This window comes from Bufo gargarizans, chromosome 2, assembly GCF_014858855.1.
Source record: "Bufo gargarizans isolate SCDJY-AF-19 chromosome 2, ASM1485885v1, whole genome shotgun sequence".
Taxonomy (NCBI): domain Eukaryota; kingdom Metazoa; phylum Chordata; class Amphibia; order Anura; family Bufonidae; genus Bufo; species Bufo gargarizans.
The window spans coordinates 513,801,567-513,819,718 of NC_058081.1; the positions used below are offsets into that span (position 1 = coordinate 513,801,567).

The 18,152-nt window shown below is 45.2% G+C and overlaps 1 protein-coding gene across 4 annotated transcripts in view; it reads right to left on the minus strand.

Annotated features, from left to right (window-relative positions):
• The window catches only part of SOX5 (SRY-box transcription factor 5), a 195,926-nt gene that overhangs the window by 129,460 nt on the left and 48,314 nt on the right, over positions 1–18,152 (minus strand). For all 4 annotated transcript variants that reach the window (XM_044281304.1, XM_044281306.1, XM_044281305.1 and 1 more), the window contains one exon: positions 17,508–17,718. In XM_044281304.1, the coding sequence (XP_044137239.1) occupies positions 17,508–17,718 (211 nt within the window). The remainder of the gene's footprint in view (positions 1–17,507; positions 17,719–18,152) is intronic.

The following is an 18,152-nucleotide window of genomic DNA, read 5'->3' on the forward strand; positions in this document are numbered from 1 at the left end:
ACACATTTTGCTTCAAAAAAGCCCCACATTTTGTCCCACAAATAATAAGCCCAAAATCCATCCACAATAGTAAATGAGGGTCACTTGTAGTGAAGATGGCGGAAGGGTGGGTAGCGATCACCGTGGTCTATCCAATTGGTTGGAATTTTCTGGACTTTTTAGCATGATAAATTCCATATCCCAGTATGGCTCCATTCCCAGCAAGCCTTCTTGTTGGATCCCTGTGGGGGAGGGTGGATTATCACTACATGTTGACTTTTATATAACGTCTTGCGGGATCCTGTGATCCAGCATCGGCGGTTTCCTTCTCATTTGAAGATTCCCATCTATTGGCCTTGTGGAATGAATTGTTGTCCCATTCAGCGTAATGATAGACTGGAGTTGCGGCGGCATCAAATGAGGAGTCGATTCTGCGCCTTTAATTCGGCTCACACGAGATAATTACAAACAATGACTGGAGAATGCTTCACTTAATGTTAATTTATACAACAAACTAATTACTACCAAATGGTAAAAATCACATGTGGAAGTTCCTCTCTCTCCCACGCACAGAACTCAAGCAGCCGCCATCTGTCTGTGTGCGAGGGGGCACATATTCTCTTGCCCCAACGTACAAGTATTGCATCACAAAACTACACATTAGAGCGTGAGCTCCTAGGCCCAGCTGCCCTAAACCAAAAGCAATCTCTTCTGTTCACCAGGTTCATAGTTACCGTATATCAGCTTCTGGGAAAGAGTGGCAGCATCTATATGGCCACCATTACAGCTCTTACAGGGGGTCACTCAGCTGTCTCAGACTCCTGAATGGCAGCTCTGGCCGGTTCTGCTGAAAAATGGTAACAGAGAAAGCTTCACTGCATATAAGCAGATGGACCATTCTGGAGCCTGGGGCAGTGGGGTGGAGGAGAAGACTCTGCTCTGGTGCTTAGAGCTGGAAGAATATAGGTAGTACGTGTCTTCTAGGACTGCGCTGCGGGTGGGGGGTGGCCCCAACACCCCTAGTTGCTGGTCACTAGATTATATCAGGTATACGGTGAGGGCGTCCCCAGGAACAATGGAAGGTGAATGTGTTACAGCTTGTTAACTCCACAAAAAGTCTGGTGAAAGGAACAAGGGGACCGGATAATGGAGGGGGGGGGGGGGGGGAGGATGAGGCAGCAATTAACCAGTGCAGTGCTGGAGTATGTGACTCTCATGGAGTATGTGAATCTAACATCTAATCTATCTATCTCATATCTATTACGTATCTATCTATCTTGTATCTATCCATGTATCTCGTATCTATTATCTATCTCGTATCTATCTCGTATCTATTATCTATCTATTACATATCTATCTATCTCGTATCCATCCATGTATCTCGTATCTATTATCTATCTATCTCGTATCTATCCATGTATCTCGTATGTATTATCTATCTATCTATCTCGTATCTATCCTTGTAGCTCGTATCTATTATCTAGCTATCTAATCTATCTCGTATCTATTATCTATCTATCATGTATTTATTATCTATCTATTACGTATCTATCTATCTCATATCCATCCATGTATCTCGTATCTATTATCTATCTATCTCGTATCTATCCATGTATCTCGTATGTATTATCTATCTATCTCGTATCTATCCATGTATCTCGTATGTATTATCTATCTATCTATCTCGTATCTATCCATGTATCTCGTATGTATTATCTATCTATCTATCTCATATCTATCCATGTATCTCGTATGTATTATCTATCTCGTATCTATCCATGTATCTCGTATGTATTATCTATCTATCTCGTATCTATCCATGTATCTCGTATGTATTATCTATCTATCTATCTCGTATCTATCCATGTATCTCGTATGTATTATCTATCTATCTATCTCGTATCTATCCATGTATCTCGTATGTATTATCTATCTATCTATCTCGTATCTATCCATGTATCTCGTATGTATTATCTATCTCGTATCTATCCATGTATCTCGTATGTATTATCTATCTATCTCGTATCTATCCTTGTAGCTCGTATCTATTATCTATTTATCTAGTATCTATCTATCTCATATCTGTCTGTCTCGTATCTAACTATCTAGTATCTATTATCTATCTGTCTCGTATCTTTGTCATATCTATCTATCTGATATCTATCTATCTCATATCTGTCTGTCTGTCTTGTATCTATCTATCTCCTATCTATCTCGTATCTATCTATCTCACATCTGTCTGTCTATCTTGTATCTATCTATCTCATATCTGTCTGTTTCATATCTATCTATCTATCTATCTATCTATCTAATATCTATCCATCCATCTCATATCTGTCTGTCTTGTATCATCTATCTCATATCTGTCTATCTCCTATCTATTATCTATCTATCTATCTCGTATCTGTCTGTCTTGTATCTATCTATCTCATATCTGTCTGTCTCGTATCTATCTATCTAATATCGGTCTGTCTCGTATCTATCTATCTCATATCGGTCTGTCTCGTATCTATCTAATATCGGTCTGTCTCGTATCTATCTATCTCATATCTGTCTGTCTCGTATCTATCTATCTCATATCGGTCTGTCTCGTATCTATCTATCTCATATCGGTCTGTCTCGTATCTATCTATCTCATATCTATCTATCTATGTATCATGGCTTGCCTGTGCTGATGTGTAGGGTGTCACACGTCTCTGGCATGCACACAATAGCTGAGCTGCATACTTCTGAGCATGCTGCATGTTCTTACAGGCTGCACCGCTGAGCTCTGATTAGTCTTTTGTAGTAAAATTTTTTAGAAAAAACAGTTGTGCTAACTATTTTTATTCTTATTTGAAGAGGCCTAACCCGTCCCACAAAGGAGTCAACTCCGCTGAGCAAGATCTGCAAACAATAGGGAAGGTTTCATGAGGAATTTTCTTTCTTAAACACAAAATGGCATTAAGTGCTCTAAGGTCGACTGCAAATCTAGAAGGAGCCTGACGGCTCATTGTGAGGGGAACACGTAATATTTATCTAGGTGACAGGATGACAGCTCATTATGCTGTATACCAGGCGCACTTACCCCAAAATCTAAATACCAATCACTGAGTCCTGGCTCACTTTCCATTGCAATGCCCACGGGGCTTGTCACCCAGCTTTGCACAGACTCTGAAGGTCAGGTAAATCTGTTCTGTCCCAGTCATCTCCCCTGCTCCTATATCCTCACTGCCTTTGTAAGCGTCTGTTATCAATGCATATTTGAGGCTGTATTCATGAACCAGGCTGCTCAGGATGAATACACCTAAAGATTCTGCCAGGCAGATAAATGCTACAGAGTATTGGAAAACAAGGAAACAGAACTAACAATGATAAGAGAATGAATGAAGAGAGGCTTTATTACCCGATTCTGCTGGCGAGTGTCTGTACAGAAGCCTTCCCGGCAATCGCCTGCTCGCTGCTGGAGGAGACCACTGCTTTTACATGCAGCGATCTCCTCCTCAGTATAGGGAGGAGTGATTGCTAATGTCATCGCTGAATCATTGTTTGCCAACAGCAGATCGCGATTAGCCACCACGATCTGCTGCCTGCAATCAATGATTTCTTAAACATGTCAAAAGATTTGGATTGCCCAATAATCGAGCCTTTGCTTGTTCATCGGGTAATCGGCGGCAGTATTACACTGCCAGATGATTGCTAACACGAGCGAACGCTCGTTAGAGATGATCAGGCAGAAAATCTGTAAGACAGGTAAATACAACCTATTGCTTCCTGTTGTCAGCCCTTACAGGCTGGTGAAGGCCTAAGCCTGCTCGTTCATCGGGCAATCCCAATCTTCCGACAGGTTTAAAAAATCATTGTTTGCAGGCGGCGGACCGCGGTGTTGAATTATGATCTGCTGCCGGCAAAGGATTCAGTATTGGGGAGAGCAATGGAATAGCGATCGCTTCTCCCTATACTGAGGGGGAGATCGCTGCATGTAATAGCAGTGTTCTCTTCCACTAGCGAGCAGGCGATTGCTGGGAAGGAACGCTTCCCTCCCGACAATCACCGGCAGAATCGGGTAATCACCGGCAGAATAAGTGTAGTAGTGCAGGTCAATAGACTCCATTGTTCCCTGTTATTAGCCATTTCAGCCTGGGGTGATCTATAGCAGAGTTCCCCAACTCCAGTCCTCAGGGCCCACCTACCAGTCAGGATTTGAGAATATCCACAGAATATTGACACTAATTATATCACCTGCTCAATACTAAGGAAATCCTAAAAACATGCCTGGAACACTGATCTATAGGACAGGTGAATGCAATCTGCTATCAGCCACTCCAGGCTGGGGAGAGGCTAATTGTAGAGTTCATCAATGGGATGAGAGGCATGAAGTGTAGAAACCTCCCTGACCACCATGATCACAACTTTTTGTGGTGCGGAGGCACGGACAGAAAACCCACAGAAGCACTCCGTAGTGCTTCCAATCCGTGCCTCCGTTCCGCACCGCATCTCCCAGATTGCGGACCCATTCAAGTGAATCGGTCCACATCCGTTACGCGGGCTGCATACGGCCGATGCCCGTGTATTGTGGACCCACTGTTTGTGGCCCGCAATACGGCCATGGCCGGGGAACGTCCGACTGATACTCTTACATCCATAAGAGATTGATATGAGACACCCCTCTTATAACGCTCCAGCACTGTTGTAGCGTCCTGTATGTTAGCCGCTCTTCTTATAAAGCTGTTTCCTGCAATTTACGGTCTGCAGTTCCTTGAAATAAATATTATAAAAGTCTGTGATGCCCAGAATTTCCCGAACAAGTGTCAGATCTGAGAAGGCGTCACCTATAACACCCCGCAGTATCACAGACCCCAATCTGCTGATTATGACCCGACCGGCCGTGTTCATAACACGAGTCACTAACACGTCTGACGCGGGGACTTTTAATAAAGATTTATTTCATTCAACTGCTTTCAGTCCGACGGATTTTCTCCTTGAGAATCATTATCTGGGGTCGGCAGCGCAAAGACTTTCCAGGCAGAGCAAAGGAATGCCTGCACGGGCGGCTCTAATTAGCGGCACAACAGCGGTGAGCCGGGGACATTAGTGACATAATGGGGGATATTGGTTACGAGTCCTCGCAGAGAATGTCACAATCTTTACTGCTTCTGTGGAGTGGACGCCATTAGCCAACAGAAAGGTTTTCCTGCCGACCGCAGAAGTGGCGTCTCCGTGATGAAGAAAACTTCAGTTGAGACCATTAGGATTACAGAAAATTCTGCAGCTCTAGCTTTTTCTCAGTGTACATAAATTCCAAAGTCCGTCAATCTACGCACAAGCAAAAATAAGAGCAGATCCCTGTGTACTGGATCCCCGACATTTAAAGGGCCGGTGTCCAGTGTCCTGTAAATAAATCTTAACCATGTAAAGTTCTGCAACTCTGTAACAGACTTCATCCTTCAATTCCTCACCATTTCCAAGACCACTGCTTGCTGTCCACCCAAACAGCCCTCACACTTTTCACAGCAGAAGGGTTAGTTAAGCCTCATTCACACGTCAGTGTTTCACGGACGTGCTGTACATGTTCTCCACGGACAGCACACGTCCCCATTTATTTTAATGTGTGTATTCAGACATCAGTGTTTTAGCACGGATGTATGCTCTATTTTGTCCGTGTTCACTGATCCATCACATCCATTATAGTCTATGGATCCGTGAAAACCACGAATCATTAAGAAGAGATGCTTTGAAAATTATTTTGCCGCTGTTCAGTGTCAGTGAAACACGGATGCAACTCGGACAGCAAACAACGGACACACGGACCCAATACGGATCCTTCATGGACATCGTCACGGATGCATCACTGACAACCTACTCACGGATTTGAGCACAGACAGGGACGTGTGAATGAGGCTTTACTGTGTATCAGTGTAGACATTCCTCTCCCATATCAGTAGCACAAATCTCTCTCCTGTCCTGATAGTTTGTTACAATGTATCAGTGCAGGTAACAGTGTGAAGTCCAGGCAGTTTGGATGGATACAATTATAACACATTGCAAATAATCAAAGCTTAGTTCAATGCTTGTCTATACACCAAAGAGCATGCATTCTTTAACCCCTTCCTAACAGGACGATTTTCCATTTAGTGTTTTTGTCTTTCACATCCTGCCTTCCTGGAGCCATAACTTTTCTTTATTTTACCACTGACCTGGTTAGATGAAACACATGAACACCTTTGAGAGTCAATGGGGGACGGATCCGTTTTCTATTGTGTCAGATCCGTTTGACTCCACTTCGTCATGCGGACAGCAAAACGCTGCAGACAGCCTCCAGAGCGGATTGGAGACGGAATGGAGGCAAACTGATGCATTCTGAGCGGATCCTTTTCCATTCAGAATGCATTAGGGCAAAACTGATCAGTTTTGGACCGCTGGTGAGAGCCCTGAATGGATCTCACAAACAGAAAGCCAAAACGCTAGTGTGAAAGTAGCCTTACTTTTCAAAAGCCCGCTGGGTACGAAGTGTCAAAGATATTATGAGATGAAATGTGGGCTATCCATGCGCCACAAACTGAAATCTATGGCAGCTATGGGCTAGCGTAGACATCAGCCTTCTGCCATAATATAATAAAGTGGCAGTCTGAAGAAGCTCCTTTCTCTAAGCCATGCACACATTTTCCAAGTGCTGTGAGTGGCAGAAAATCCCAAAGTTGCACATTTGGATGCTAACCACTGCTTGTGCAAAAGTATCCAATTTTTCTATGCCAGAAAACTGGTGTCCACCATTGATAAATACCCCCCCAAAGTCCATTATGAAGTTGCAGAACATTTTATTATCCCGTGAACCAGTGTCTCTGCCTGGCTTCTATCATTACTGATGCAACAACCATTTTCACCTCCTTTGCCAATGTCGCTGCAAAACACCTGTAGCTTGAGGAGCAACAAAACCTCATCTGGCACCATGTAGGACACACTTAATGTAGGAGATGAAGGCTTAGCAACGCTGCTAGAGGGTAGATCAGGGACAGGAGCTGGTTAACAGAGACTTATGATCTCAGGGTGACCGGGCAATGTTGGGTAAATCCTTGTAAGCTGCAGCAGATGAACACTGATGACCTCAATAACAATGCAGCATCAATGGCTGCGACAAATGTGCTCTCTGCTGTCAAACCTATGGAGAACATATAGATGTAGCAGAGCTGGATATTTTTATTTTATCTTTAAAGCAGTGTTATTGGTGTAGAGATAATGTAGTAGATGTCACCTGCAGTCCTATGTAACACTACAGATAACACAGTGAAAACTCTCTGAGTACAGATCATGTAGTAGATGTCACCTGCAGTCCTATGTAACACCACAAATAACACAGTGATAACTCTCTGAGTACAGATCATGTAGATGTCACCTGCAGTCCTATGTAACACCACAAATAACACAGTGAAAACTCTCTGAGTACAGATCATGTAGATGTCACCTGCAGTCCTATGTAACACCACAAATAACACAGTGATAACTCTCTGAGTACAGATCATGTAGATGTCACCTGCAGTCCTATGTAACACCACAAATAACACAGTGATAACTCTCTGAGTACAGATCATGTAGATGTCACCTGCAGTCCTATGTAACACCACAAATAACACAGTGAAAACTCTCTGAGTACAGATCATGTAGATGTCACCTGCAGTCCTATGTAACACCACAAATAACACAGTGATAACTCTCTGAGTACAGATCATGTAGATGTCACCTGCAGTCCTATGTAACACTACAGATAACACAGTGAAAACTCTGAGTACAGATCATGTAGTAGATGTCACCTGCAGTCCTATGTAACACCACAAATAACACAGTGATAACTCTCTGAGTACAGATCATGTAGATGTCACCTGCAGTCCTATGTAACACCACAAATAACACAGTGAAAACTCTCTGAGTACAGATCATGTAGTAGATGTCACCTGCAGTCCTGTGTAACACCACAGGTTATCAGGCTATGTATATTGATGTCAGTATGACGTATGTAGGACTACTCAGGAATCTCCCTGTCACTACCACTAATTGGCCAAGTACAGTTGTGTATCTGGATGCGGGCCGGTCGCTCCTAGGCCTGAACTGCGTGGGGTTGGGGTTTGTTGCAGGGTACAGTCATGTTCCAACACATAACCACAGATAATTCTCTGTGGAATTTCTATTTTACATGACGGAGGCGTTTCTGCTCGCAGCATAGCTTGGATGCCATGTCAGGTACATACAAAGACACAGCAAACTTTAGAGACCGAACAAAAGGACAAAGGACGGGGAGAAGCCTTATCACCCGGCAGGGCCGGCACACAATATCTATTGTCCAGGAATAGCGCTGGGTAAACACCGTGCACAAAGCCGCTGATGAAAGCTCTGTTTGCTTGCTGAGTCCCTTTCTTTCCGTCAAACCTACACCCAGTACACGGCGCTCATTTTGTCGCTGAACATGGTGCGTACTGAGCGCTGGCCGTGCACTCAGGTGGAGACCGCTCCAGCAGGAGAACACTATACCGCAGGGAGATGCCATGGAAGATACACCACATCTATCACAGGGGCGCAGGCTTACACCAACTATTGGTTGGCTTACTTTGTGCCAGAATTTTGGTGCAAGCTGTCACATCTTAGGCCCCACCCCTTTCTCACTCACCAAGCCACACCCCTTTGTCAAGCAAGGATGTTTCTTCTTGGCACATTTACTTCATAAATATGTCTAAAGCTTGATGCGCCATCTTATACCAGAAAAGCGCCAAACTGCGCCAGATTTAGGCGCCTTTGACGACAAGGTCTAGGTGCACTCACCTTAGACCAATGTGTTTGCTACAACGTAACACCCCAAGTAGATAAGAAGTGATCCGCTAAGATGATGCCTGAGTCCTCTCATCCGCAGCTCCTGAGTAACCTTGGCCTCCTTCATGAGTAACAGGTACAACCAATGGCTGCCATAACAGAGCCCACAGGGGTTTTCACGCAAGTTCCATTTACTCTGAATGGGCACTGTTCTATACAGCTACACCGTTTGCCCCTGCTCTACCTGAGTCCGTTTTCACTGTGGTTCTATTCATCAACCAGGATGCTCATGATGAACAGAGCTCTAGGTCTCTCCTCCTGCAGAGCAGACTGTGGGAGGTCCCGGTGACTATAAATTATAAGATATAATATACCATGCGGCATTGGTCACGGTAGAGCTGAAGGAGGAGGCGTCTTGTCACATTCGGCAATACATGTATGCATAAATATACACACCCATGTAGAGAACGTGAGGCGTGTGAGGACGTATTTACAATCGCTGAAACTTATCTCACATCTCCTGCGCCCTGATCATGAATGCTCCACCATCAGCCTTTATACAAGGAGCCCACACTTCACTGGCTGCATCTTATCTAGAATAAATACGTCCTTTCTTCTTCTTAAAGGCCCGCTAACCCTCCTATTCTGGAGCTTATAATAGTGCTGGAGCGGCTGATCAGTCACCTAAGGCTACTTTCACACTCGCGTTTTGGCTTTCCGTTTCTGAGATCCGTTCAGGGCTCTCACCAGAGGTCCAAAACGGATCAGTTTGCATTCTAATGCATTCTGAATGGAAAAGGATTCCCTCAGAATGCATCAGTTTGGCTCTGTTGCGACTCTATTCCGCTCTGGAGGCTGCTTGCAGAGCTGTTGGTGTCCGTCTGACAAAACTGAGCCAAACGGATCCGTCCTGGCACACAATGTAAGTCAATGGGGACGGATCCGTTTTCTAGTACACAATCTGGCACAATAGAAAACAGATTCGTCCTCCATTCACTTTCAATGGTGTTCAGGGTGGATCCGTCTTGGCTATTTAAAGATAATACAAACGGATCCGTTCTGAACGGATGCAGATGGTTGTATTATCTGAACGGATCCGTCTGTGCAGATCCATGACGGATCCGCACCAAACACGAGTGTGAAAGTAGCCTTTGTCTCTGGAGGTTCTCCGCACTGGAGATGTGAAAAAGTAGTAATCATGGGGGGCAGGGAGGACTCCCTATATTCATCCTATTGATGAACAGTCAGGTTCTTCCCAGCCTGAGATGGCTGATAACAGGGAAACATAGATTGTATTCTCCTGTCCTAAGGCTGGTCTCTGCCTGATAACAGGGAACACTAGACCGTATCCATGTATCCCATTGCCAGCTTCTGCCTAGCTGATTACAAGGAGCAATAGACTGTACTCAAACCCCTCACTGATAGGAGAACAATAGAGGATATTCACCTACACAGGACAAGATGGGCAGCAAGTTCAGTGCCCCTTAGTGGTCCCTAATATCATTTTATGGTCGCTTAAAGGAGCGGGCTGGTTGTCGGGGGTTCTAGCCACACGTACACAGAATGCCGAGATCCGTTGGGTTTGGGCACACAGGCGGCTCACTTCCTGCCCAGGTTCACCCACACAAAGAATTTCCAGCTTCTACAGGAAACGTCCTGAAATATTTCCCCTCATTAGTGTTTTGCAGTGAAACAGCTAGTACCTGGCACCGAGAACAGCCGGAATAACTCCATCCAGCAGCGTCCATCCCAGAGACGCGGGTCAGTGCCAGTGCCCATGAACTGCGAAACAATCTCCCTGCATTGAACACACAGGGCCTGACACTTGGGGCGCAGGTGGTGCAGGAAACTTTCAAGTGAGCTCTTCACTAATACTAGTGCAGGTCGTGCCCACTTCACCAGCAGATCCTATTAAGCAAGGCCAAGCGCCCACTAGAACCCAACCAAGCTGCTGCTTCTTAATTAAGAGAAGACGCTTGATCTGCCCTTGGCGCTGTTAATCACACAGTCACACCGGCCTGAGGAGCCTGATTAATTTTTATATGCACGGTCATGACGGGCGCCTCGGGGGTACCACAACAGCCCTCCAAGAAACACTACAGCGAGCACCGAGATAGGCTGCGGCCTCCTCCAAGATTGGATGGTTATTATTCACCGAGGGTCAAGCCAGGAACAAGAGGGCTCAGGAGCAGGTGGCTGCCTCTCCACTTGTAAGAATGGACTGGCACATATGTGTGCCATGCATACCGGAAAGAGCTGGCACAGACCAGTCCCTCTACAGCGGTCTCATCAGACTGATGTTTCTTTCAGGCGCCAATGGAGTCACCTTCATCATTACATTCTGTGGACAGAATCATAGCCAGAGCTGTTCCATGTACATTGTCACTATTGGTACCACTGCAACTGCTTTGCCTTATGAAGCTTGTCCTGTACCTGAGGTGCATTGTGTTTTAAACTCCAGTCACATCTTGAGCTGCAGTCAAATTTATTTCTTGTTGCCGCTTGGAATCTGTAACCTACTGCATTCCACTTAGCTTTCATAACAAAAAAATATTGGATTTGGGAAAGCATCACTTTTTAACATTATCTTAAGGGTTGTATGTACATATAATGTTGCATAAATTTGGGAAATACTTCGCTTTACATTATGTTTTGTTCTTGTCACATCCACAGCTGCATTCATAGTTCTGATGGTCACCTTGGCCTGCAGCGCTTATGTCTCCTCACTAGCCTCTGCCTGTGCACTAATATTGAGGTGCAGTTTAGGAGCTGTACTGTTGAATAGAAATGAAATAATATTATGTAGCAGAATAGAGACATAGCTAAGCAGAATTGTGAATGCAGCTCTGGATGTGATTGGAGGATGGAGACTTTAGTAGATTTTTTGTAGGTTTTGATGTCCCAGCCATCTAATGACCAAACTAATGCTGGCCATACACATCAGATAGCTGGGCGTTCATCTGACAGCTAATTCTCCTCACCTCTCCATACACATTCACACTTGCTTGCTTGTCCGCAGATCCCTGTGGACTGAGAAAGGCCTCTGTAAAAGAGCCTTAAAGGGGTTGTCCAGTTTCAGAAGGAAACCGTACAACACATATACGATCTTCCTGCAATAAAGGGCTTTGTTTTTCCGGCTGCAAGGGTGATGTCATGTTGACAACATGTGACTGCTGCAGCCAATCACTGGCCTCAGCTGTGTTGTCGATGTGACATCACCGCTTCAGCTGGGTAAACCGATCCCCGCCAGGAGAACTGAAGCGGGGAAAGAGGTGGAGGATCTGTCAGGTAAGTAATAATCTATTTTTCATTGCAGGCGGATTCCCTGTGTTGTCAGGTTTTCTTGCGAAACCATGCAACCTCTTTAAGATGCTACCAGATATGTCTATTGGTGGCTTATTTCCCCTGTGAACAAAAGGATAAGCCATGTTTAAATCCAACAGCCTGATCCTTCTTTTTCTTAACATTTGCCATTGGGTAAAAAAAGGTCAAGAAACTCCCATGGACATTAGAATGGCGGGTTCAGCTGATATTCGACTAATGTGTATGGTCCCCTTAATTTTTGCCTGCTCTTCTGCAAGACAGATGGAATAGTCTTGAAGGCAAAACCCTGTGGCCAATTGACATTAACCAGGAGATGCAAGGATGTGCCCTTACATGTGAGAATCTATATAGGGACCGCTCACCTCCCAGAGATCGTGCGGGGCAAATCCTGACCTACACAATACATGGACACTCCACATCCACTGATGAAACCACAACAATCCAGCTCAGATCTGGAGGACCGGGCCTGAATCCATAAGCACACCATCGAGGGATTACATGGAACACTGTGAAGGGGATGTATCAATGAACCCTTCCCACTCAGGAGTGAGCAAGGAATTGGAAAGCAGAGTAAACCTACTAGAATACAAGAGAAAACAAGGAGCACAGCTTCCAGAAGTGCAAGCAGAAGTTGCTGCGCCCCATAAGAAACTTTTTTAAATGGCGCATGTAATCCAGAGCTGCACTTGTAATTCTGCAACTCTGTCTGTTTTTATTGGTAACAGTCAGCAAAGACCCACACCCCTCCAACAGCTCCAGTTTACTTTTACTTTTTTTCCTATAGTAGATCACTCTACAAAACCTGGTGTATAGAGTGTGGGAGATTTCAGCTCTGGAGCTGCAGAATACTGAGGGTAGCTGTAGAGTATATTAAAAGATGTATCTCAGCATCAGTACAGGGTAAAAAATACATGGTAACTCAAACAGCACAATAGTGAGTGCAGCTCTGGAGTATAATACAGGATATGACTAGGGATCAGTACAGGATAAGTAATGTATGTGCACAGTGACTCCACCAGAAGAATAGTGAGTGCAGCTCTGGAGTATAATAAAAGATGTCGATCAGTACAGGATAAGTAATTTAATGTATATGTACACAGAATAGTGAGTACAGATCAGCATAACTCAAACAGCACAATAGTGAGTGCAGCTCTGGAGTATAATGCAGGATGTAACTCAGGATCAGTACAGGATAAGTAATATTTGTACACAGTGACTCCACCAGCAGAATAGTGAGTACAGCTCTGGAGTATAATACAGGATGTAACTCAGGATCAGTACAGGATAAGTAATGTATGTACACAGTGACTCCACCAGCAGAATAGTGAGTACAGCTCTGGAGTATAATACAGGATGTAACTCAGGATCAGTACAGGATAAGTCATGTGTGTACACAGTGACTCCACCAGCAGAATAGTGAGTGCAGCTCTGGAGTATAATACAGGATGTAACTCAGGATCAGTACAGGGTACATATTTAACACTCTTAGGCCTCATGCACACGACCGTTGTGTGCACCCGTGGCCGTTGTGCCGTTTTCCGTTTTTTTCTGCGGCTCCATTGACTTTCAATGGGGCCGTAGAAAACTCGGCTTGTGCGCCGTTTTTACACCGCGCCCGTGACCCATGTTTCGAGGCCGTGAAAAAAATAAAACCTGTCCTATTTTTTTCACGGCCAACGGTTCACGGGCCCATTCAAGTCAATGGGTCCGTGAAAATCACGGATGCACACAAGATTGTCATCCGTGTCCGTGATCCGTGTCCGTGATCCGTGTCCGTTTTTTCCTATCATTTCAATGGCAAACTTGACTTAGATTTTTTTTTCATCTTTCATGTCCGTGGATCCTCCAAAAATCACGGCAGACCCACGGAAGAAAAAACGGGCACGGATCACGGTACAACGGAACCACGTTTTGCGGGACGTTAAAAAATACGTTCGTGTGCATGAGGCCTTATGCTGCAGTTACTCTCCATTGAAGTAAATGTTCCGAGATAGGACAGTTGTACCACATTTCCAGTAACTTCTATAAGGAGGACATATAGTAGCATTGTGCCTCTAGAGTTGGGGTGACTCCTGCTTCAGCCATCAGGAGTATCATCATTTTGGTCTGCTCGGTCCACGCAGAAGGGTTAGTGACATCACCCCTTGTCACGGGAGACCCCTCCACATTACAGTAGGTGACTTCCTTTTGCCGTCGACCAACTGCTCTGCAGACAATGCCGCTGACTTCTGAGCTTTATACCCTCGTTAACTAGAATTGTATTTTGCATCAGAGAAATAAAGGCCCCCGGGCGGCGAGGACCCGTGATCAGACGACGGAGGACGGCTAAATATCCAGCGCATTTATTATATTACGTGAAAACTGGCAACTTAATCAGGCAAAAACCTTCCTCCAAACAGTTAAGGTAGCGGAGAGCGGGAGAAGAAGGGGGTATCATTAAAACGAATAATGTCCTCAGGGTCTGATTACAGGAAAGTTGTGTGGGGATTTTCTGGGGGATTACACTGTAAAGTAGCGAGAGCGAGATGACAATTACACAAATTACAAGCCGAATGAATCTACTTGTCAGGACGATGCCGTTTCTGCTTCCTGAGGTAAAGATAACAGGTAGGTATGTCAGGGGTCTTCAAAGGGGCACTATACTGTGGGCCTATCTGGAGTCTATGCACTCTGCAGCCAAATAGTCTGTAGGACAAGTGATTATTAGCCATTTTAGGAGAGGCTGACAGATCCCTGCTACCCAATGTCGGCCTGGGGAATACAACTGATTGCTCCCAGCTATCATCCATGTAGGACAGGAGAATACAATCTATTTTTCTCTGTTATCAGGGTCCACTACAGGCTGCCATAAACAGGATCCTGCAGGCCATGAGGTATATATACTCCACTGTACAAAGTGTAGAAATCTATGGCCTGTACATAACTACTCCCAACATCCTGGACTCAACAGTCTCCACCACAGGGCAAAAAAATAATAAAAGGAAGAGGAGCACGAGATCTGAGAGACGCAACAAGCCACTCGGGGATATTTACACAAAACATCTACAGCTGGAAGCTGGAATCACTGCTGAAATCGCGGCGTTTGGATAGATGTAAATTAAAATCGGACCGGAGGAGGGTGGTGACAGAGAGAAGGAGTGAGAGAAAGTAAGATAGAAAGTACTAAGCCCCTCCACCGCCATTAATGCCCATCTCTACAGTCATAACACGTCACCCTCTGACCCGCTTTGTGCCGCTCATTGTTCCGTCTTTCACATCTCCTCACTTTTACCGTTGGTTTGCAGGAGATGTTATGAATATGGCTCTGGCATAATGACCTAACAAAGGCTTAATGAAATTTGCAGCACAACCCGCTGTTCATTTTAATGGCCTCTGGAAGACAATAGAACAATAGTGAGCGGCGAGTGAAGTCTCACGTCGGACGCAGCTTTTTTTCCCCCCCTCATTCTTATATTTCAAAGAGTCGCGGATCTTTTGTTTGTACATTTTCATAAGCGGAGGAGATAATGCGGATTCGTTTTAATGTTTCCATCTGACCCGTGCTAATGGGGTCTTCGGAATCGACGCTGCCACTACCGCCGCATCCTGAAATCTGAGCCTCTCTCTCTCTTGCCTTTGTTGTCCTCCGCTCTCGGTAACACCGGCAGCCTTGACACTTGCTCTGTCCCCTCGTTCGTCAGGAACCCGAGTGGTGGCCTAAACTGTTTAAGTCCTATTTGAGCACAAAACAAACCTGGATGCGCTAAATGTGCGGAAAGGAGTCATTCACATTTGGCTGTAGAGTATCACAGTGCCGCTTTGTATGAAGACTTGTTACATTATTCACAACGCACAATGAATCCATTACCGTACATAGTACGACAGCGCAGGAGACGCAATCTTATAACAAACAAGGGGTCACATCAAAACTTCCTCAGTAAAAACGTAGAACACATAGTAGAACACATAGCCTCCATCTCTTCTGTCCAACATGTCCCTTTGTGGATGTGGTCTAACATGTCACTAACATACAAGAGATATTTAAATCGTGTGCTACGTTTTACATGTCACACGCGTGTACCTGGTATCAGAGATGATAACTGTGCCAAAATGACATAGGACATCCCTGTAAAGAGCTTGTGAACTGATACATAACGATCTGATGATCCCAGCATTAACTAATGCTAGGAGAATCAGGTACTTATGCACTTGGCCAATGGCCACAGGTCTCCTCCAGAATTCAACTGTATCATCGTCTTCGGTATGGAGATAGGGCAGTACTCTATGCTGCACTGTGGTATTTGGTTCTGCTGGGGTGGGTTTTTGTGCTGCGCTACGATTGCTGGCTCCACCTGCTTATGCTGGTCCTGCCTACTTGTGTTGCCCCAGTTCTGTCAATGTGGACCAGCCTACAACATGAGGGTCACTTTTAGGTTTTGTTTCCAGGGCCACTTTAAGTTCAGAGTCCGACCCTTTAGACATATATATATATCCACACAAACAAAGGGTGAGTTGAAAGTCAGGAGTCAAGATGGGAGATGTCTCAGTTGTTTCAGTTATGTATCAGAGACCATGATGTAAGTTACCCTACGCCTCCGCCATCTTGAAAACAATTTAACAATGGGTAACTGATGGTGCTGGGTATGGGGATGGGATGCGTTCATAGTTTTGTGCATGTAACGACAGGGCCGATTCGCCGTCCGATGACCCAGCCTCCTCCCAGTTGCCTCTCCGTACGGCAAGTCCCTCCATGCCTCCTTGTTTATGTAGAGAGTAAACAGAAATGTAATCCAGTATGTTCCCTCTTTGTGGCAGGAGACAATGCAGCCGGCTTTCAACAGCCAGAGTGCCAGAGCATTGCAACAGTGCGCATTGTATGAAAAAGGTACACAGCGCCGGGCGAGCGCTCTGCCACGACCTCTGCCACTGCAGACAATGCCAGGAGCCAGTGGCACACAACTCCATCACAATGGGGATTAAATCACAACTATGACAAGAATGTGGCTATGGGACGTCTGTAGTGTTTGCACAGGTTCCTGACAATGGCGACTCCGTAGCATAAATTACCTGCAGCTACACGAACGAACATAAGATATGTGCACACAAAGAAACCAAACTTGCCCTATAGAATCAGACATCTGTTGTATCAACCATGTGGATGACTCAGAAGATGATGAGCAAACTCAGCTTAAAGGGAAACTCCGCTCCTTAATGAAAACCCATCTCTTCCGTAGGGTCGATAATAGTCCCATGGTAGCACACAGGTGTCAGACTCCACCCACACAGGCACTGCTTTGTCAGGGGCACACAGTCTTGAACAATAATGATGCATCATGGGATCACCCCTGATCATTCAGGCTGCACATGGTGAGGCATGGTAACTATTTCCACCACACAAAACAATTCACAGCGTTCGTTCTGCTGCAAGTCCGCCATGTTGCTCTTACCTTCTGGTTCGCTTTTGATCAGCTCCTCCATTTTCCGTTGCTTCAGTGTGTCCACCACGTCGGCTAAGCTACCTTTTCGCCTTTCGGGGGTCCCCAATGCGGTGTTAGACAAGGATTCGCCGCTCTGTCTCCCACCTTCATCTGCCTTCAGGGGTGAGGTAGCTGAGTTTTGAGGGGCAAATGAAGAGACCGCCTTATTGCCGTCTATATCCTAGAAGGTTGAGAAGAAAAACAGGACGTTAGAACCTGTGTAGGCCATGTCTACAAATCTACTTGCCCCTTCCCCAAACATGGCAGCCGGCTGCAAAGAGAGGAGATAAAAAAAGGGAGCCAGATCGTGTTGTGTTCACAACGTATGGACCCGCTGAGATGCTGTTTGATATCTGCTACATGCGGAAGCCATTATTGGGGCATAGATATTGCAACAGCGTAGCCGCTTTGGAAACTCTCAGCTTTGTCTGTATTGGATGAGGAAGCTACGGCGTCATATGTGGAGGACATAACAGCGCCATGTTTTACGCCATATCAGTGCCATTTTGTTCCATAAACGGACCCACCCACGATCTTTAACGTATTACATTGTTTAACCTTTAGCATGAAAATTGTTGAACTGTTCGTAAAGGAATCATACGGCCGCCAAAATAA